The sequence below is a fragment of the Erythrolamprus reginae genome, chromosome 1 (genome assembly GCF_031021105.1).
Source record: "Erythrolamprus reginae isolate rEryReg1 chromosome 1, rEryReg1.hap1, whole genome shotgun sequence".
In the NCBI taxonomy this organism is placed as follows: domain Eukaryota; kingdom Metazoa; phylum Chordata; class Lepidosauria; order Squamata; family Dipsadidae; genus Erythrolamprus; species Erythrolamprus reginae.
In genome coordinates this window covers 74814169-74836777 of record NC_091950.1, presented here as the reverse complement: position 1 = coordinate 74836777, position 22609 = coordinate 74814169, and the positions used below count along the sequence as shown (strand labels likewise).

The following is a 22609-nucleotide window of genomic DNA, read 5'->3' as shown; positions in this document are numbered from 1 at the left end:
CCAAGACCCCTTGCGATAATCGATTTTTCTCGATGTAGGGTTGCGGAAGTAAAAACACCATCTGCGCATGCGCACCCTTTTTTTCATGGCCGCGCATGCGCAGATGGTGGAGTTTGCGTGGGCGGCGGGGAAGACCCAGGGAAGGTTCCTTCGGCCGCGCAGCAGCTGATCTGCTCGGTAGCGCAGCAGCAGCAAGCAGACGAAGATCGGGGTTTCCCCTTTGCGTGGGCGGCGGGGAAACCCCGATCTTCGTCTGCTCGCTGCTGCTGCGGCCGCCCAGCAGCTGATCTGCTCGGTAGCGTAGCAGCAGCGAGCAGACGAAGATCGGGGTTTCCCCGCCGCCCACGCAAAGAGGAAACCCCGATTCGGCTCCTCACTGCTACCGCGCTGCCGAGCAGATCAGCTGCTGGGCAGCCGCAGCAGCAGCGAGCAGACGAACATCCGGGTTTCCCCGCCGCCCACGCAAAGGGGAAACCCTGATTCGGCTCCTCGCTGCTACCGCGCTGCCGAGCAGATCAGCTGCTGCGCGGCCGAAGGAACCTTCCCTGGGTCTTCCTCGCTGATGCCCCCCGCCCGCCCGCCGCCCGCCAGCAAGAGGGGGAGAGATAGAGAAAGAGAGAGAAGGAAAGGAAGAGATGAGAGAGGGAGGAAGAGTGTGAGAGAGGAAGAAGCAAGATAGAGAAAGAGAGAGAGAAAGAAAGATGAGGAAGGAAGAGAGTGACGTCATCGGGTGGGAAAAATCGCGATATAGCGTTTCGCGAAGAACGAGATCGCGAAACTCGGGGGATCACTGTACTACAATTTACTTCAGAGAAATCTGTGAAATATGCTAAACTATTGCATGATGCTCTGATTACCTTGTTATATGTCCAATAACCAGTAGAACATCATAGATTATTTTTATCTTTTAGCCTGTGAATTCTGTCAACGGGCTGATGACTGTCCTGAAAAATATGGGGAAAAAAGAACCTACGAGAACTCTAATCTCACTGTTCATTATTACTGTGTGGTAAGTACTTCTAGCCTCTCTTCCCCCCTCCCTCCCCAATAATTGGAAAGTTAGATAATATACAGACTGCTCTTACAGTTTCTGTGGGTAATATATGTCTATTTAACAAAATCAAATAATATGTGCTGAGCTCAATTTTCTTTCAAATTAGTAACTAAAAAGAGTACAGGTTTGTGCATAAACCTAGCTGATGTAAGGTTTTGTTGCTCCTTGTTTCAATCTAAGAAATTCAAGAGAAATGTGAATCTTGAAATATTCTCAAACTGTATGCATAGTCTTTCTGACAATGGAGAATTGTTTTAAAACTCATTAAAAACATGGAGCATCTTCCACACTTGTTCAGAAATATCACCCTTCACAATAGGCACCTCTGTTTTCTCTGAATTCATTTTAAGGTTACTATTCACATTCAGCCAATTCCTGGCCATGCATAGTATTCGGCAATCCACATTGTTACCTGAATACGTGTTATTCCTGGTTGAAGAGATATCCCCAGACAAAAGAAAAGGTCAGAGAATGTCATAGCAAACTGAGCCTCAAATAAGAGCAATGGGTGATGTCAGGTATGGGAACAATTGGATACAACCCCACTAGGGAGTAATGCCAAACCGCCATGTGCAAATATGCCATGTGAGGGTCAAAAAGAATACAGATTTATTCTGAATTGATTGAGATTGAGAGTCAGAACAGAGCCATGCAAAGATTCCTGGCAAATACTGTGTTGCAGCAGGAAAAACTTAAACTTATCTTTAGCAATTGTTCCATTCTAAAAATCTTTTATTTATATGTTGGCCATCTCCCTGAGAGGGTGAGTGGGCAGCTTACAGAACATAAAAATGATAAATAGAAAGCCATTAAAAATTAAAACTGTGCATATTAAACATTCAAAACTATGCCACTAGAAAGTGGTAAAAGATCTGGATATCATTTTATACAATAAAGTTGCAATGCTAGCTTTACAAATGATGTGAACCTCTTTGAAAACAATGGAAATTGTTTATATTTCCTTAGAGGCAAGTGTTGTCATAACTAATGTGGACCAGAAAGATGTACTGGTATTCCTCTCTTACTGGCCATTCATTCAGTGACCATTTGAACCTACAGTGGTCCTGGACAAGGAGATTTACAGTACAAACGATCCTCAAAGCTACAGCTTTCCTATGTCCTCATGGTCACGTGATCATGATTCAAGCATATGCAACAGTCACAGCATCCCATAATAGCCATTTGCAATCATCACAGTCGGTTTCTGACAAGCAAAGTAAATAGAGAAGTCAAACAGGAGTTGCAATCATGTGACATTGCACTTAACTACCATATTTTTTGGAGTATAAAATGCACCTTAATTTTGGGGGAGGAAAATAGGGGGGGAATCTGCCTACCAGATATTCATCTAGCTAGTGTCCTTAGTCTGGTCAGATTCAACACATTATTTTATCCCCTGGTTAGGGCTTAAAAAAAAAACTTATTCGGAGAGAGTAACAATGAAAGAGCTTGCAAGCTGGGAAGAGCTGGGAACATCTTTAGCACCTGGTTAGGGCTGGAAAGAAACTTATTCAGAGCAAATAGAGCAATGAAAAAAACCATGGAAAGACTTAGGGCTTGGAAAACATTCTTAGCAGAGAGAAACAATGAAAGAGGCTGCAAGGTAAGAGCTGGGTAGATCATTAGCAGCTACTTAGGGCTGGTGGGGAAGGGGGAGTTACATTCAGACTATAAGATGCACCTGAATTTTTACCCTCTTTTAGGGAGTAAAAAGGTGTGTCTTATACTCTGAAAAATACAGTATTTGTGGCGATTTGTTAACCACAGTGAAAACGTATATGTTAAGTCACATGACTTTTTAGTTTACAACTGATGCATAGTTGAGTCTTCCAATTGCAGTTGCTAAGTGGGGACTACCTGTGCTGAATAAATGACAACTTTTATTGCCATATTTGCAAGGACAAATATATTGCAAACATGATTTAATAATTTGCTGAAATTCACATATAATTATACTGCAGGTAAACCTCAGTAATGATTAAATTACATGCTTTCTTATAGTGAAAAGTTAATGCAGATATTTCTGGAATATCACTTGATTTAATTCATCATTAAATTTATTATAGTTAATGTCAAGCGGGATTTGGCAGAGAGGTGAAGATGAAGAAGGCTTTTATGGTTTTTTAACTGAAGATATCCAAAAAGAAATTAATCGAGCTGCAAGACTGGTAAGAGATTTTGAATAATGAATCTGTTCCAAGGGGTTATAAATATTCATAAATTTAAATATATCCTAAGTTCACATTAGCAGTAACAGATGTAATTAAGCTATTTTGGTTGAAAAAGAAAAAAATAAGACTTTGTTCTTTGATCTTGTCCAAAGCAGGTTTATAGTTTCTTGCAAAATGAACTTTTCATACAAAGGTTTAGAACAGCCTTTCTTATCTGGGTTTCCATGAAATTCATTGTGTGTGCGTGTGTGTGTGTGTGTGTGTGTGTATGTATATGTATATATATATATGTGTGTGTATGTGTGTGTGTATATATATATATGTTTTTTTTATGTCGGATCACCCTGGTATATTTGAAGGAACGTCACAGCTCCTTTTTGCCTCTAGGCCCAACCCAGGGCCACTTTAAGGCAGTTAATTTATTTATAGCCGATAACTATATTCTGTATGTACGTGATATCTTGAGTAGTTGAAGCTTGCAGATGTCTGGAAACCAGCCCTCAAACGTAACCCAGCCATAAAAACAGAAACTACACTCAGAACACATATTGTAAAACAATCAAGTAGCCTGCAAGCTTCAACTACTGAGGATATCACGCCTAATCAACAACCATTAACTAATCAGCATACTTCAGCTACATAAACAACCCCAGATGTTACCCCACTGACTCACCAGGAAGTTTCTACACAACAGGCAATTGCTGAGCCATCAAAGCACACCCAGCCACCAGTATTTATAGAAGGAAGGCAGCTTAGGTCTTGCAGTGTTCGCCTTAGAACAAGGACAGAAACACCAGCCTGAAGATGATGAGTGGGACCTCATCGAAACGTCGCCAGAAATTTCCAAATCCTACATGGGAAGAAACCCGAATATACCAAGACCGTCATATATATAATTTTAAAATTTCAAATTTTAGTTCTATGGCTCTTGTCAATCTCTGCTTTGCTAATGTTATGAAGATGGTGATTTTATTGTGAAATGTTTATATTTTTTGTGATTTTGGTATAGAAGTTCTGTGAGGCCTGAAAGTTATTTCAACGGTTCCTCCAGGATAAAAAGATTGTGAAAGCCTGGTTGGAATAAGGTTTAAATAGTGGTATACTTCCCTTTTTTCTTGTGTGTATCCTTCCTGTAATGCACAGAGCTGCCATACTTTCGGGAACCCATTTGAAGAGGGAGCAGCAAATTGAGATGCGATTAAGCTAGACAGACTAACAACCATTAGGAACTTAATTTAACTTCAGTATTGTGGCTAAGTTTCATAAAATCTGTTGATTAAAATAGGTGCTCAGAATAGCAGTAACAGTAGTGTTCTGCACATTTGCCAGATCTACTTCTTTTGGGATTGTTTCACCTACTTAAGAAGTAGTGATTTGAGGGGAGTTTGTTTATCGGCTGGTTTGATGAAAAGCTTGATATTCATTAGGGCTGAGAGGGAATAACAGACTAAAGATTAATATAAAATAATATAAAAGAAGAGGTATTTTTTATTTTATGGGATCACATTCTTGAAAACAAATATCAAATATCAAAACAGTGATATTCTGGATTGACTGTGCAATAGAGTTTACACAATTATTGTTTGTAGGTGATGAAACAAATGAAAAAAAATATGGTTTATTTGAAAAAGCTAATGCTTGCAATTTATAGGAGTTGATAATTTATTAAACAATTTATATTAAGATTAAAATGTATGCAAGTATATTACATTTATGAATTTAATAATTTATTTAAAATTGTTATCGGCAAATTAAAAAATCCGATTGAAATCTGACTCAGTGATTAATTATTTCACTATATCAGTGTTTTTTCTTGTATAAGCTTTAATGCAAAATAACTTTATAAATGGCAAATGGTGCTTAAAATATTAAATTTATTACAGATTAGATCTGTAAGCATGGTGAAGTCTCCTTAGTTACAATTATTTTAATATGGTATTCTTTTTAGAAATGTGCTATCTGTAAGAAAAAAGGTGCTTCAATTGGTTGTATAGCATCCAGATGTAAACATAGCTACCACTTTCCTTGTGGAATAGAAAGAGGATGCCTTTCCCAATTCAGAGAAACCTTTCCGTAAGTTTATTTTGCTCATTATTTCAAAACTATTTCAAAAGTAGTGAAACTATTTTTTTCCTAAAATTGCAAAGTTTCACTTAATAATACCAGATTAACTTTAGTTGATATGATAGCAAATTGGTTCTTACAGCTTTATCTGAGAATATCTTTTTCTAAAGTACATGATTTACCTGGATAACAATTCTAGTTTTTTAAAGTGATGTGATTCTATGTAATTCTACCTCTCTAATTTAAGGTCATATTGTTGGAAACACCGACCCACTCAAAAGCATCTTTCTAATTGTAAAGGATCATCACAATGTCCAATATGTTTGGAGTTGGTTGAACAATCTCCTATGTACAACATTTTGACAAGTCCATGCTGTAAAAATGCTTGGTTTCATCGGAATTGCTTGCAGGTATGTCTGGATTGACATAGCAGAAGTTCCTTTTTACTACTAAAACCAAAATCTATAAATTGTTATTGATAAAAACAAACGTGAGACAAAAATCAGTGTATTATTTGGTCCAGGGAACTCTTTAAAAAATTGGTCTATAAGGTTGCAATGAAAAGTAATGCCTCCAACTCTCTAACTTTATATATACCCTATTTCCCCCAAAATATGACTTTTAGTCTAATCAGGCTTTTGAGGCGTAGCATAGCAATAAGGCCAAGTACAGTAATACCTCATGATATGAACTTAATTGGTGCCAGGAGGAGGTTCGTAAGGTGAAAAGTTCGTAAGACGAAACAAAGTTTCCCATAGGAATCAATGGAAAAGCGATTAATGGGTGCAAGCCCAACATTCACCCCTTTTGCCTCATTTCCGCCGGCATTCGGATTGTGTTCGGGTGTGGGTGGAGGGGGGGAGACAGCGCAGGCTGCCCGGAGGGAGCCTCGTGGGTGGATTAACGGAAAAGTCAACAGTTACTGTCTGGCTTGCAATGACTGGAAGGGAAGGGAGGGAAACGCACGGGCGGTTTGTACGTGCGTCTTCTCTGATTTCCTCCCTCCCTCCTTCCCCCTCTCCCTCCTGGCCTCCCTCCTCCTCCTCCTCCTGTATTCCGCCTCCCTCCGGGCCACATTCTCCGCGCTGCCGGCCGACTATCATCTTCTAAAGAAGCAAGAAGAGGAGGAGGAGCTGGGCGCCTTCCTCCACCACCACTAGTGCCCAGTTCCTCCTCCTCTTCTTGCTTCTATAGAAGATGACAGCCAACAGGCGGAGCGGAGGCTAGGGATGGTGTCCGTGTGTGGAAAGGGTCAGCGGGAGAACTGGGGGGAGCCGTGGCCACTGCCCCTTGGAAGGGACCTGGCTGGGAAGCTCCCGAAGGTGTGGGCTGGGGTCTTTCTGGGAGAGCAAGCAGCAGGCGTGGACTGGGGTCCCCCCAGTTCTCCCACGGACCTCTTCCACACATCCCGACTCCTGCAGCCTCCGCGTTTTTCTTTCGGCTTCGGGCTGGACAGGAGGAGCTAAGCCAGCCCAGCGGCTTTTTACATTGGGGAGATGTTGCCAGCCCAGCGGCATTGATTCTTCCAGCCGCTTAGCTCCTCCCATCCACCCAGAAGCCGAAAGTTCTGGCCTTTGTTCACCAGCCTCCACGTTTTTCAGGTCTGCATCCTGGGCGGGCGGCGGGCGAGGAGGCGCGACTGAGTGGGCCAGGCTCCGGCGGCAGGGTGTGTCCGACTCGGGGCTGGCGGCGCCCGACGCAGCGGGGAACATCAGCGTGGGAGGCAGGAGAGGACCAGGCAACCGGAGCAGCGTCGCCGCCGCTCCTGGCTCGGCTTCCCTCGCCGGCGCAGGCAACGCGCACTGCGATCTTCCGGGCCAGCCAGGCTCAGTGACGGAAGGCAGCCGCCTGGCCTGGGAGGCTCGGCCAAAAGGGGCCGGGCTTGATCCGCTGAGCCTGGCCGGCCCGGAAGATCACAGCGCGCGTTGCCTGCGCCGGCGAGGGAAGCCAAGCCTGGAGCAACGTCGCCGCCGCTCCTGGCTCGGCTTCCCTCGCCGGCACAGGCAATGCCTGCTGCAATCTTCCGGGCTGGCGAGGCTCAGTGACGGAAGGCAGCTGCCTGGCCTGGGAGGCTCGGCCGAAAGGGGCCGGGCTTGATCCTCTGAGCCTGGCCGGCCCGGAAGATTGCAGTGCGCGTTGCCTGCGCCAGCGAGGGAAGCCAAGCCGGGAGCAACGTCACCGCCGCTCCTGGCTCGGCTTCCCTCGCCGGTGCAGGCAATGCGCGCTGCGATCTTCCGGGCCGGCCAGGCTCAGTGACGGAAGGCAGCCGCCTGGCCCGGGAGGCTCAGCCGAAAGGGGCCGGGCTTGATCCACTGAGCCTGGCCGGCCCGGAAGATCGCAGCGCGCGTTGCCTGCGGCGGCCAGGGAAGCCAAGCCGGGAGCTGCGGCGACGCTGCTCTGGTTGCCTGGTCCTCTCCTGCCTCTCACGCTGATGTTCCCCGCTGCGTCGGGCGCTGCCAGCCCCGAGTCGGACGCACCCTCGCGCCCAGCCGCTGCCCGCCCCGTCCTAGCCGGAGCCTGAGCCAGGCCCACTCGGTCGCGCCTCCTCGCCCGCCCAGGATGCAGACCTGCTGCCTCTCCCCGCGCCCGCCGCCGGCCCGATCCTGCGCCTCCTGCTTCCCCCCCCAGCCAAAAATACAAAGGCGGTCTGCCGCCGCCCGCGGAGCAATGGGAAGCTGAAGCCGCTGGCGGTTTCAGACTCCCTTCGCTCCACGCTGCTTTGCCCTGCCTGTCATGCGGCGGCAGACCGTCTTTGTGTTTTTCGCTGAGGGGGGGAGCAGGAAGACCTTCCTTTTTTTTTTTTTTAAATAAATTTTATTGATTTTATAAGTTTACAAAAAACAAACATATAACAGTGCACAGTGCATGTGCCCATCACCAAACAACACACACACCCCACCACCACCACCACCACCACCCCTATAGGAGGATTCAAAGACTTGAATTATTTGTCTATCTATTAATCCTTGGCTCTATCTTGAACGCTTTTTTTTTTACTAAAAGAGTGATTGTAGTTTATTTTTCGTATTTACATCACAGATTCTACTTAACATATAATCTTTTACCTTGTTCCATCGCACCATCAGCTTCTCTAGTTTATTCTCATCAAAATTATTTAATCTTATTTCCATAATTTCAAAATGTATGTAATCCACCATGTACCAATACCAATTCTGTAGTGTCCATTTTGTAGAGTCTTTCCATCCTAATACTATCACCGCTTGAGATGCTACAGTTTTAATTTCTTTAGATTCTCCTAGTTCCCTATATTTAATTAAGATTGCTGTTTCTTTTGTAATTATCCAATTAATATTTAACATTTTATTAATTTCATTCTGGACTACCTTCCAGAATTTCTGTATTTCTATACATTCCCAGATCATGTGCATAAAGATTCCTTTTTTCTGGCATCCATGCCAGCATTTACCTTTCTCTTTCCCCTGGAAGTATGCAAGTTGTGCAGGTGTATAATACCACTTATGTAAGATTTTTCTTCTCATCTCTTTAACTCTCGTATTTTTAATCTTATATATGTTTACTATTATTTCTTTCATTTCTCTTTCGTCTATTTGTAAGTCATCCTGCCAACATCTTGTTAAACTTTTAACTACCTCTTCTTGCCTCTGCAACAGCATTCTATATATGTTACTGGCTTGTCCTTTACTTTCATTTATCTTTACCCTTATTATTTTTTCCAAGTTATTTTCTTCTCGTAAGAAGGCTTCTTTATTCTCACTTTTATTTAAACATGTACATATTGCATTAATCTGCAACCATTGCTGTTTACCGATCAGCCATTCCAATCTAGTTCTACTAACTCTTCCATCTTTCTCATATAGCTGTTCCATTCTCATTACCCCTTTACTATTTAATATTTTAATGATTCTAATTAAATTAGCCTCATCCCCTATATTCAGTGCATGCAACGTTGATAGCTTGGATAACTTTATTCCACTTATCCTCTGCCATTTAAGCTATATTTCTAAACATGCTTTAAAAGAATCACTTAGGGTACTGATTTCAATTCTATTCCAACTTTTAAATAATAATTCTTTATTATTTATATTATTAATTTCTCTTTCTAATTCTACCCATTTCTTTTCCCCCCATAACTGTAGCTCAATTAACCTTTCAATTTGAAATGCATTTCTATATATTACTAGAGATGGGCTTCCCCAACCTCCTTCTTTTTCTTGTGCATACTGCCAATGCTTCCTTATTCTAGATTTTTTTCTCTCCTTCAATCCAAAAGTTTAGTCTATTATCCCATTCTCTTAATTTTGCCTCAGGAAAACTGCCCGGTAAAACTTGAAACAAATACATCATCTTTGGTATTATCATCATCTTAAGGGCCCTTATCTTAGCCATTCTTCCTAAATTTTTTCCCTTCCAATTTTTGATCTGCTTCTGGATTTTTTTCCATATTAAGTTATAATTGGCCGTTGTTATTTTGGATGGATTTTTAAATAACCAAATTCCCAAATATTTCATTTTTTTACAACCTAATTTCAATCCTGAGATTTTTTGAATTTCAATTTGCTCTTTGGGGCCAGTATTTAAGCATATTATCTCTGATTTTTCTATGTTAACCTTAAGCCCAGATTGATCTTTAAATTCTTGAAGTAATATCATTATTTTTTTCATCATTTCAATTGGGGTTTCAGACATTACTATAGCATCATCTGCAAATAAGTTTAATTTCAATTCAAGTTCCCCTATTTGATAGCCTCTCCATTCCTTATCATTTCTAATTTTATTTGCTAAGGTCTCGATTGCTAATGCAAATAGCATTGGGGATAATGGGCAACCCTGTTTAGTTCCATTTTGAATTTTAATCATTTCTGTTCTATTGCCATTTACTCTAATTTGAGCTACATTATCCTTATATATTGTTTCTATAACTTTACAAAATTTATTTCCCATATTTAAATCTTTACATAGTTGAAATAGGTATTCATGATTAACTTTATCAAAGGCCTTATAAACATCTAATTTTAAAATGCTTAATTTCCTTTTGGTACTGGTAGCATGATGTAGAACATTAATCACGTTTCTTATTGGTTCAAAAATTTTCCTTCCTTTCACAAATCCATATTGATCTTCTCCAATTATTTTTGGTAATATATTCTCCACCCTATTTGCCAATATTTTCATAAATATTTTGTAGTCCTGATTTAACAAGCTAATAGGGCGATAGGAACTAGGATCCGTTAAATCACGATCTGGTTTTGGGACTGTTATAATTTCTGACATTTTCCACGTCTGTGGAGTTTCAAAAGTTTCCATTACATTATTAAACAATTTCTCCATACACGGTAATAATTCGTTCATATACACTTTATAATATTCAGCTGTAAAACCATCTGGACCAGGAGCTTTAGCAGGTTTCAATCCCTTAATAACTCTAGATATCTCCTCACTTGTAATTTTTGCATTTAACATTTGACTGTCCTCTTTCTTTAATTGCTTTTTAACCTCTGAAGTTTGTGAAACAACATACTCTTTTTTATATAATTCCCCATAAAAGTCTCTCATTATTTTTTCCATTTCTACCGTATTACGTTTTATTAAACCATCCTTATCTTTTAAAGCAGAGATAAAAGATTTCTCTTTTCTTTTTTTTAAATAATGTACCATTTGCTTCATAGATTTCTTGTTCCAGCTTCTAATTCTATGTTTCATAATCATCTTCATTTTATTCCAATTTTCCTCATCAAGTAATTGCAATTGCTTTTTCTTAAATGATAGTAATAAATTCCATTCTCTGTTTCTTGTAATTTTTAAAGTTTCTTGGATTAATTCTATCTCTTTTAATAGATTATTCCTCTTAACATTCCAGGATTTCCTAAGGAAAGCTTCCGTACTAATGCAGTTACCTCTCATCACTGCTTTATGTGTATCCCAGACTATTGTTTCTTTAACCTCGCCTGTTGCATTAATACTAAAAAATCCATTGAGTTCCTTTTGTAATTTAGTTCTGCTCTCCTCATTTGCAGAGACAATGGGGTTATACCTCCAAATTCTTTGTTTGTTACAAACCCCTATTTCTAACACAGCTAACATAGGAGCATGATCTGATAGCCAGATGGCTTTCACTTCTGCTTTCTTCAACTTAACCTTATCTGTTTTATTAATTAACATGTAATCTATACAGCTAAATTTATTATGTCTTGCAGAATAGAAAGTGTCTCTTTTAACCACATTTTGATGAAGGTCCATCATATTAATTTTATTTAAATGTAACTTTTTCTTATCCCCCTTCCCTGTTGTTAATTCCAAATTAAAATCACCTGCTAAAATCACTATACCTTCCGCAAAATTATCTAATTTCCGTTTTACATTTATTATAAATTGTTTTGCATTTACGTTAGGGGCATAAATAACCGCTAGAGTTACTAGATTATTTCTTATTTTCCCCTTAATAAATAACATTCTACCATCCTTGTCTCTCTTAATATTGCTTAACTGAAAATCCACTCTTCTATGAACCATTATTGCCACCCCTCTGGATTTATTCGTTCCTTTCGAATGATAAACTCTTTCCCATTCAATATTTGTTACTAATTTATTTGTTTTTTCCCTTCCCTTATGGGTCTCCGACAAGAATAAAATATCTGCCTTACAGTCTTTAGCCAGCTTCATGATTCTACATCGCTTTTTCTGTGATGAAAGACCATTTACATTGAGAGATAGAAGGCCTAAATCACCCATTTACATAAACTAAATGCATTTCCTCTTTCAACAAAACAGAGCCTACCGGAGAATTGTTTATTTTCCCAAAGAATCCACACCCTTGTGCCCCTCCCCTGACCTTCCCACAGGGGAAGGCAACGGAAAAAAAACCTTCCGTTACTGAGAGGCACTCTTTGATCTACGTTCCCTCTGAAAGCCCTCCCTTCTCCCCCATTTTACAAAACAATAAAAGATTCCCCCCTCCTTCCCTCCTCTCCCTTTATTAACTAGCGTGAACCCCCAACAAGAAGTACAAAAGTATGAAAAAAAAATTAATTAGTTGAAAAACTTAATACCATATTAGCACGACAACTCAGTTCAGTTTATTATTTTTTCTTCTGTCTGGTCACACGAGGCTGATCACGCTTCTCCGATTGCAGTGAGGCCAATTCTCTTTGAAGTTCGGCAATCTTCTCCTCCTTGGTTTGTTCTGACTCGCGAAACGGTTCTGCTGCATCTGGCCGGTCGATCGATGCCTGGGTCTGCATTGCTTCCTCTGGATTTAATCCCAATTGTAAAAGCAGCTTCCTTCCTTCTTCTAATGACTTTGCCTGGAAAAATTTAGTATCTTTAAACACAATAATGGTGGCAGGATATCTCCAAGAAAATTTAATCCCATTTTCATACAGCTGAGAAGAGATCTCTCTCATCTGGTTCCTCATCTTGAGAGTCTCGGCAGATAAATCTTTTAAAACACGTATTGGAAAGGCTTTGTAGTGTAAGTTTAAAATCTGTTTGAGTTCTTTAAAAATCTCTGCAGCTCTTCTTTCTGAAAGAAATCTGATAACAATGTCTTTTGAATCACCCCTGCGTGGTCCAAAAGCCCAATGCGCTCTTTCAAATTCTTGCAACTCACATGTAACTTTGTTCTCAATGAACCACTGGAGGATTTCTTGAATAAGTTGTTTGCCCCCCCCAAAATCTTTGGGGAAGCCTCTCAAGCGTATGTTAGCACGACACTGTCTATCTTCAAGATTTATGATACGAATTTCCTGGCGAGATTTCCCCGCTTCCAGCTTTCCAATCCTTTGGTCTTGAGTTTTTGTTTGTTGTTTCAGTTCCGCCATTCCGGTTCCCAGTGCCGATAAATCTTTTTTCATCTCTTGGAGCAATTTGCCCATATCAGCAAAACCTTTAAGCAACGAGTCCATCTTCTCCTCCAGCTCCACAGCAGACGCCATCTTCGCTTTGTTCTTACTTCTTCACCCAACCGCGTCAAAAAGAGTTATTTACTTCAACTTTTAACTCCTTCTGGTAAAGTTTTTCGACAGTTTATTCAGTTCACTCTCCTCTCAGTCCACTTTTAGTAAGCTAGAGAGGGTAGTTAAGGGTTAACCTTTATTTCTTTTTCTTCATGTGGGAGAGCTTTCCCTTGGTGCGTCAATCCTGGTGACGCATGCGAAGACCTTCCTGACTCCCTCCCCCAGCGCCGGACCTCCTGCCCTCCCTCCCAGCCAAAAACCCAAAGCGGCCTCCCGAACGTTTTCCGTCTTACCACCCTTCCGCCGCCGCCGAGAAGCCCCGCCGCCCGGCTGTCACCTTTTAAAACAGCCGGGTGGCTTCCCAGCAGCCTCCCGAGGCCGAACGCCAAACCCGAACTTCCGGGTTTGGCTTCGGGAGGCTGCTGGGAAGCCCCCCGGCTGTTTTAAAAGGTGACACCCGGGCTGCGGGGCTTCCCAGCAGCCTCTGGAATGCCGAACCTGGAAGTTCAGGTTTGGCGTTCATAAGACGAAAAAAGTTCGTAAGAAGAGGCAAAAATTTTCTGAATCCCGGGTTCGTATCTCGGGTTGTTCGTAAGACGAGGGGTTCGTATCTTGAGGTACCACTGTACTTATTTCAGGGTTCAAAAAATATAAAACAGGGTCTTATTTTCGGGGAAACACAATATATATAAACTTTTCATATGAGTATAAATGAAATAAGAAAATAATCTTTGAAATGAACTCTTTTGTTACATATGTTTACTTAACCACATAATCACAACTGTTATTATGTCTCGGTATGAAACCTTCAACATACATTAAGCAAAGTTGTGGTGTAGGTAATGTGGGTTAGCCAGACAATGACTCAGACTTAGTATCAATGTATATACAACTATTATTTACAAATATACAGAATCAACAATATAATACAGTGGTACCTCTACTTAAGAACGCCGCTACTTAAGAACTTTTCTAGATGACAACCGGGTATTCAAGATTTTTTTGCCTCTACTTAAGAACCATTTTCTACTTAAGAACCCAAGCCGGGAAAAATCTCCCAGGAAATTTGAGAGTGTCACAAAGGCCCACTTTAATCCCGGCCATTCCCACTTTAATCCTGGCCATCTGGGCTACCAGAAGAGGCTTTTGCTGGCGCTTAAGGAGGCTTTGGCAGCCCAGATGAATGAAGCATTTTCTTTTCTCTGGGTGCTTGGACAGGGAATAAACTTCTGCCAGCGCCCAGAGAAAAGAATCGCTTCCTTCGCTCTGGGCAGCGAGGAGTTACCACAACGAAGGAAAGGCGCCGGCTACAAAGTGAGTTAGTGACGGGAGAGGGGAGTCCTTCAGCATGTGAAGGAAAAGGCAGCAGGTAGCAGCAGCAGCAGCCAGTGTATGGGAGGCAGCCTTGCATCAGGTGTATTGGAGGCACATGCTCCTCCTCGCCGCCTTAAAGTCTCTTTTTTTTTTAAGCCTTAAAGTTTTGGATTTTTTTGATTCCCCTCGTCTCACCTTCTTCCTTCAGCAGCGACTCTCCTCCTCCTCTTCTTCCTCCTCCTCCCACCCAAATTCCAAGCTTTTATTTCTTTCCTAATGGGTTTGCACGCATTATTTGCTTTTACATTCATTCCTGTGGGAAAAATTGCTTCTACTTAAGAATGTTTCTATTTAAGAATCTGGTCACAGAACGAATTAAGTTCTTAAGTAGAGGTACCACTGTATTCTAATAGTTTACAAACCACGCACATAGCAAGAATACAGCAGCTCACAGCAAATATATCTCTAACAAAGTAACTCCCCCCAAAGGGAACAGTGTTGGCGCCCCCTTAGGGCCAAACAGTAATATTTCCTTAAAGGTAGTCTATATTTTACAAACTAACATTGTAATTTACTGTATGGCAACACCTAAGTAGGTTATGTACAATGTACTAACAACCACCATTCACTATATCCTTATGCCAACGATGGACAAGCTTCTGAAAGCTGTCGTGAAAGAACTCCATATTTTGACTCTTCAACCAGGTCCTGACAGTCCTTTCCATTTCTTCATTTGACTCAAAAAGATGCCCATTAAAATATTCCTTCAATTTTGGGGGAAATGGAAGTCGCATGATGCCAGGACTGGACTGTCTGGCAAATAGGGTAAAGTGGTAACATCCATCTTCACAATTGCCTCTTGAGCGGCTCATGAGCTATGAGGCTTAACATTCACACGAGGCAACAAAATTTTCTTCTTGTGCTTCCGAATTCTGATGAAATCGTTATTTTAGAATTTTGTGTATTGTAGTGAAGTACTTTGAGCTCATGGTGATGCCAAATTAAAAGTAATCTGTGTTTCCGAAAACTGTAGCCATGTGTTTTCCTGCCAAACTGGAATATTGATTGTTTCTTCATTGCTTATTTGACTCCTATGACAATCATTAAGTGTTGTATCACATGATTCTTGACTAATGTATCTTTTTCTTTTATGTACACTGAGAGCATATGCACCAAGACAAATTCCTTGTTTGGCCAATAAAGAATTCTATTCTATTCTATTTTGATTTTTTTCCCTACAGGTGTAGCTTTGTGATAATATTCCATAGACTAATACTTCATTTCTGGATTATCAGGATAAGTCCATGCTTCACTGGTTGTCCTAATGTTATGAAAAAAAAGTCATCACCTTCATTTTCTTAGCATGACAACAATTACTGGTAAATTTCTACCCTTGAAAATTGCCCATAATCTGCAACTCATCTTGCCCCAACCTTCTGATACTATATTGAAATAACATTGGCAACATAACCCACATGTTCCTGCTAAGATAAATGATAAGCTTGAGAGCAGTATTCCTTGGAATAATCTGCCAATTGTATAACCAATTCAGTAGCATTTTTCATGTGTTGTCTTAATAGTCCACTTTTCATTTTGATCACACAATGAAGATCTTTCCTGTTCGCCTTTTTTTTTGGGGGGGGGGGGTCCAGCAGCACACAGTAATGTCAATGCAGTCGTTGCCATAAAAATCCATATTCTACAATGAAAGTCCCAGGAGGGACTACTTCAGTCAAAAATTAAACATGAAATGTTGCTTAAAGCTCACTGTGGATAGCCACAGACATCCATTTCAAAGAATGAACAAATATCAAAGCAATCTTTTCTCACAGTGATCTTCTACCAACTGAAGTGATAGGACATATATGTTAAAGAACATCTTAGAGCTTTTAGTGCAATAGTGTTGTCATCTGTAGGTGACATTGAAGGCATTACTTTTCATTCATACCTTGTAGTTAGTATTTGCAAAATATAAAGGAAATAGAAAAAAAATTATACCGCATCATTTATTTGTTCTTACCTATATTATGCCTTAATTTTCAAGGTCATTTAGTTGTTTCTGTGTGAAGTAAATACGTTTTATTGATTGTTCTTTATTTTTCTCTTGGATTAGCATCAAGCTCTCAGTGCAGGGATATATTTCTTTAGATGTCCTGTATGTAATAATAAAGAAAAATTTCAGAATGAAATGTTAAGAATGGGCATCCATATTCCAGAAAAGTAAGTGATTTAAATTACATTTAATACATTTAAATGTTTATTGTCTTATATTGTAACAGTGCATTTTTATGCTGTGTTTTGCTGTTATATCTTGTTTAAAAAGTAAAGCTAAACTTCAGAATTAAAATGTTCTAATAAATGTTTAAATGATTCCAGAGATGCCTCCTGGGAACTAGAACAGAACGCTTATCAAGAACTGCTTCAACATTACCAACATTGTGATATTAAAAGATGCCTTTGCAAAAATGGAAGAGACTACAATGAGGCTGACAGGTAGTAATATATGCTATCTTTGTCACCATTCATGTCTAATTTTGTTGTAGTTTTTCAAATCTGGCAACCACAAAATTAAAGTAAAAAAAAAAACAAGGCAGGGAACATATATATTACTTATTCCTCCTCCTATTTCCTCCACAATAACAACCTGGTGAAGTGAGTTGGATTGAGAAAAAGTGACTAGCCCAAGGTCATTCAGCTGGCTTTCGTTCCTAAAAATGGGACTAAAATTCAGTCGCCTGGTTTCTAGACCAGCTTATTAATTACTGCACCAAATATATTGTATTTGGCAAACTCACTGTTTCTTTGAAATGTTGAACAATTATTTTTATTATAATAAACAGTAGTTATACAAAAGTTAAGTTTTAAACGTATATGCTATCTGCAATCGGATAAAGATTAAGGATCTTCATCTATATGCTACCCTTTGACATTAATGGGAAGTTTGGGAAAGACTTTCTTGTCACTTCTCATTGAAGTTTTATTGTTAATAGCTTTCTGTCAACCGGTGAAAATTTGGCTTTTTCAGAAAGCTTTTAAGGATGACAGCATAGATTACCTGTCGGACTGAGTTGCCCATAGATTACACTCTAAAGTTTGTGATTGTTTGTTGCTGTAGCTTTTTCTGTGAGAGTTCTTATTTGTAATGTATGTCAGCCTATTTCTTAGCAGTTATTCAATAATTGTGCATTGCAGAACAAAATGTAGTTTGAACAGTTGCATTAAGTATCAATACATTCATTCCCTGATAGAAAGGCAGCCTAGAATAATTTAAAATACTATTAGTCTTTCACCCTCATATTTTGTTACATCCCAATAAATATGTAATTTAATTCCTTTTCAGAAAGAATAATAGTGCCTGTGTAGCTTTGTTGAATTAAAGTTATTGTTATAATTAATAATACATTTTCCCTTCCTTTTAGCAAGTGGGAAATAAAACGTTGTCAGTGTTGTGGTTCTAGTGGAACTCATTTGGCATGTTCCTCCCTAAAAAGCTTGGAGCTAAACTGGGAATGCATTGAATGTAGGATCATCCTTGCCAAATCAAATGGTAAGAACCTACTGCTCATAAAGCTTGAATTAACTGAAATCTGTTAATAATTTATTGGGGGGGAAACCTACATTTTATTACTTTATTATACAGGAAGTGCTAAGAAATGGCGAAAGCGTTCTTTGAGTATGGCAGAAAAAGCAGATGGAAATAATCTGATGGAAGATCCATCACCCAAATGCCCTAGACAGTCTCCAGGATCCCACCTTGGCATCCATATCAGGCATGTGATTTCCATCTTCTCATAAGCATGTGAAAAAGTTTAGAGAGCAAGTTTGGTATAGTAATTAAGGCGTTGGATTAAAAACTAGGAGATCATAAAGTACTCTAGTCCTCTCCTAGGCATAGCAATCAACTGCATTACTTAGGCTGTCAGCCCAATAATCTGGCTTCGCAGGTTGGTGGTTGTGGGTAAAATAGATAGAAATATGTGCATCATATTAAAGCACAGGTGTCAAACTCGTGACATCATATTGCTGTCGTGACATTTTGCAATGTTTTCCCCATTTGCAGAGCTAGGGGTGGGGGTGGCTTAGGCATGACACATCCGGCCCATGGGCCATCAGTTTGACACTCCTGTCTTAAAGTCTGCAAAATAAAAGTAGGAATATAAGAACAACAATAATATTACCCGTCAATCTTGCCGAAACTCTTATACCTTTTCCAAACAATCCCGATAAAATTAGACAATCACTTTTTTAATAAATTAAACAAAGCCATTTCTAAATTTATATGGAACAACAAAAGGCCCAGAATAAGACTAAAATGGTTACAAGATAAAATCAAACAAGGAGGTTTGGGTCTACCTGATTTTAAAGCTTACTATTTCCCAACTAATCTCCTCTGGATCAAGGACTGGATAGAGATCAAATCCGAAAGACTATTGGCACTAGAAGGCCACGATATGCTTTCTGGCTGGCACAACATTTTATGGAACCAACACCAAAAAATCCCATCTTACTTTAAAAACCACATGATTAGAGACGCTTTAATAACAACATGGTCAAAAATAAAAAAATCACTATACAAAAATACCTAGATGGTATTCCAGTCTGGAAGCTCTTACCCACCCGAACACCATAGAATTAAAAAAGATGATAACTTACAACCATTTATTAAATACAGAAGGTAATATAAAAACAAGAGAAGAGCTAGCAGAACAAAATATAAACATCGATTGGTGGCCATACAGGTTAATATTCTCAAAATGGCAAAAAGATATTAAAAATGAAGGAATACTGGCACAAGACACAACCCTTGACAAACTAATATTAGGAGGGGGAAAAAATTTTATAACAAAAATATATAATTACTTAATAAACTATGAAATGGAAACCGAAATAGTAAAAGGATCAATGACCAGCTGGGAAAGGAATTTTGGATACAATATTTATATCGATCAATGGGAGACAATTTGGAAAAAGAACTATAAAATCACTAAATCAGTAGCATATAAAGAAAACACTATAAAAATGTTCTGCAGGTGGCATATGTCACCATCAAGACTAGCCCAAATTTTTCCTAAAACTAAGCCAAACTGCTGGAGATGCGCAAATACGAACGGAACATTTTTCCATATGTGATGGACATGCCAAAAAATAAAAACATTATGGATCCAAATTAGAACCTGGATCTATGAAATTACGAAAATCAACCTCTTACTTAAACCAGAGATTTTCTTATTAGGGATAATAGATGTAAAACTAAAGAAAAAAGAATACCACCTAATTCAACATATTATAACAGCAAGTAGAATAACAATAGGCCAAAATTGGAAAAGAGAAGAAGTACCAACAGATAGAGATATGATTAAAAAAATGTTAGACTGTACTGAATTTGACTCTTTAACGCAAAAATTGAAAGATAACACGGAAATACAAAACACAGACACATGGGATAAGTTCTACAATTGGATCAACGTAAGGGGGAGAGATAAGGAAAAAAACACGATTGAACAAAAAAACAAATAACCAAATAAAAAATAATTAAAGATACAAACATGGACATACAAAAACACTACAAATAGAGAAAAAAAATTGCAATATTTTATTTATTCGCTGACTCCTTCTCAGAGACCAAAATCAAATATAACTATAACAATTATAATACCAAACACAATATTTAGAAAAGAAAAACTGAGATTAACAACTGCACAAATCTAGAGATAAAATTTCGCTGATATATAAAACCGGGAAAATAAAATAAAGCATAGCTGCAAGCTGGCAGCGGGGGTGGGGAAGGGGGAAAAGGGGTGTTTGATGTGTATTGTTCGATGTAGCATGTTCGATATCACTGAAAAACGATGATTATACTCACATTACATGAACAGTTTGTTCTGTCAATGTATTGTATTGTCTTTTATATTTGTAAATATTCAATAAACATTATTTTTTAAAAAATAAAATAAAATATTTACTACATTAAAATTGTTCTGTTTTTAAGTGCCAAATAATAATAATAATAATATTACCCGTAGGTTACACTAGTGAATATGATAAATAAGCTGAAATGTGCTACTGGTTCATAAACTCATTTCTTTTCATTTTCCTACATAACCATAACAGTTTGATGCTTTTATTTTCTTAATTTATACTGTTTATACTGTTATGTCACTGTTATGGCAGGAAACTGGCTGGGCCTTCGTGCCGCTCTCAAATTTCCTGGGAAATTTTTCCGGGCTTGGGTTCTTAAGTAGAAAATGGTTCTTAAGTAGAGGCAAAAATTTTTGAACACCCGGTCGATTATACTGCATCAAAAGCTTCTAAAGATTTGTGCTCAAGCTACTGTCTTGCATATCTGCATTTTTGTTAAATTATAACTAACTAGAACAGTGTTTCCCAACCTTTTTTGAGCCGCGGCACATTATTCATATTTTCAAAATCCTGGGGAACAGCGAAGAATGAAGCTCTCCTTTTTCCTGCCTTCCTTCTTTGGGGCCCAGCAGGAGAGCGCCGGAAACAGCGACATCGGGCAGGAGCCGGGGGACAGCTCCAGGTCGGAGGCACCGGCAGCGCCCCACCCAGCTGGAGCTTCCCTAGGAGCTTCGCGGCATACCTGACTGTGTCTCGCGGCACACTAGTGTGCCGCGGCACACCGGTTGGGAAACGCTGAATTAGAATGTATGTTGTAAGCTAAAAAAACAAGCATTTTACGTTGAACTCCATGCATCTCTTAGAAATTGTTTAAAACAGCTTTTTTTAACCATCAGAAAAGTTGCTTTCTCAGTAACTGATGTGCTCTTGTATGTAAAGAATCTAAACAGTTATGCAATATTAACAGGCTTTTCTATGAAACCAGGAAAAAAAAATTAGCATTTGATGCACAATATATATATTTTAAATAATGTTTATTTACATATAAATGACATATACACAACAACACACATACAAGACTTTACATATCCCCCCCCCCCCCCTCGGCTGTCTCCCCGACAGCCTCATTTGGTTCTCTTGTACGGTAGTGTTACCTGTGGTTTATTATTCGGTTTAAAGTATAACCAGTTTACTTAATTACAAACTTTCAATATGTAATGGTATCTAATCAAATACTGTAGTAATAAGGTTCACATTTAAAGTATTATTCTTTAGCTTAAATAAAAATTTTAACTTTGTTCCGTTATCATGCAGCGATCTTTGTATTCATTCTTTGGTTCAACCATGTATAAAAATCTTTCCACACCTGGTGGAATCTTGTATCTTCCTGATCTTTCAGCTTCAATGTCAATTTATCCGCTTCTGCACAGTCTTAACATTTTTTTATCAAATTTCTATCATTTGGCAGTGCTTCATTTTTCCAAAACTGTGCTATATATATTCTTGTTGCAGTTATCAAATGTTGAATCAAATAGTATTGTTCTTTTTTCATGGCTTTGTCGATGATACTGAGTAAAAATATTTCAGGTTTCATTTCCAATTTGATTTCAATTATTTCTTTTATCCAATTCTGTAACTTGTATCAAATTTTCTTAATTAATGGGCATGTCCACCACATGGAAGTACGAGCCTTTTTTTTTCTCCACATTTCCAACAATTTGGCTTAAGATTGGGGTACATCTTAGCTAACCTGGCTGGTGGCATATGCCACCTATAAAACATTTTTATTAAAATGTTTTATTTAGTCGTTTTGTAGTTTGTTAGCCACATTTTTGCCATTGATCCAGGTGAATAGCGTGCCCAATATTCTTTGCCCAGCCTATCATATTTCATTTAACAATTTCCTCTAAATTTTTATGTTCTAATAGTAATTTATATATATTTGTAATTGCTTTTTTGTTCGGGCCTAGTAAAATTTTATCTAGTGGTGAACAGTATTCCCTCTAATTTTTTTGGCGGGTGGGCGGAAAAGTATAGTGTCTGAGCGGCAGTCCCTTCGGGACTGGGCGGCACAGAAATAATAAATAAATAAATAAACAAACAAACAAACATAAACAAACAAATAAAAAACCCACCCTGTTTTGCCTCAGAGAATTTCAAAATAAAATACTGTACTGTGTGTCTATAACAGTGAGCTCATAATAGGGCAACTC

At 39.1% G+C, this 22609-nt stretch overlaps 1 protein-coding gene across 4 annotated transcripts in view; it reads left to right on the top strand.

Annotated features, from left to right (window-relative positions):
- The window catches only part of G2E3 (G2/M-phase specific E3 ubiquitin protein ligase), a 48268-nt gene that overhangs the window by 18068 nt on the left and 7591 nt on the right, over window positions 1–22609 (top strand). For all 4 annotated transcript variants that reach the window (XM_070734107.1, XM_070734088.1, XM_070734098.1 and 1 more), the window contains 8 exons: window positions 912–1009; window positions 3121–3222; window positions 5174–5298; window positions 5537–5699; window positions 16651–16757; window positions 16914–17030; window positions 17957–18084; window positions 18178–18307. In XM_070734107.1, coding sequence (XP_070590208.1) covers window positions 912–1009; window positions 3121–3222; window positions 5174–5298; window positions 5537–5699; window positions 16651–16757; window positions 16914–17030; window positions 17957–18084; window positions 18178–18307 — 970 coding nt within the window. The remainder of the gene's footprint in view (window positions 1–911; window positions 1010–3120; window positions 3223–5173; window positions 5299–5536; window positions 5700–16650; window positions 16758–16913; window positions 17031–17956; window positions 18085–18177; window positions 18308–22609) is intronic.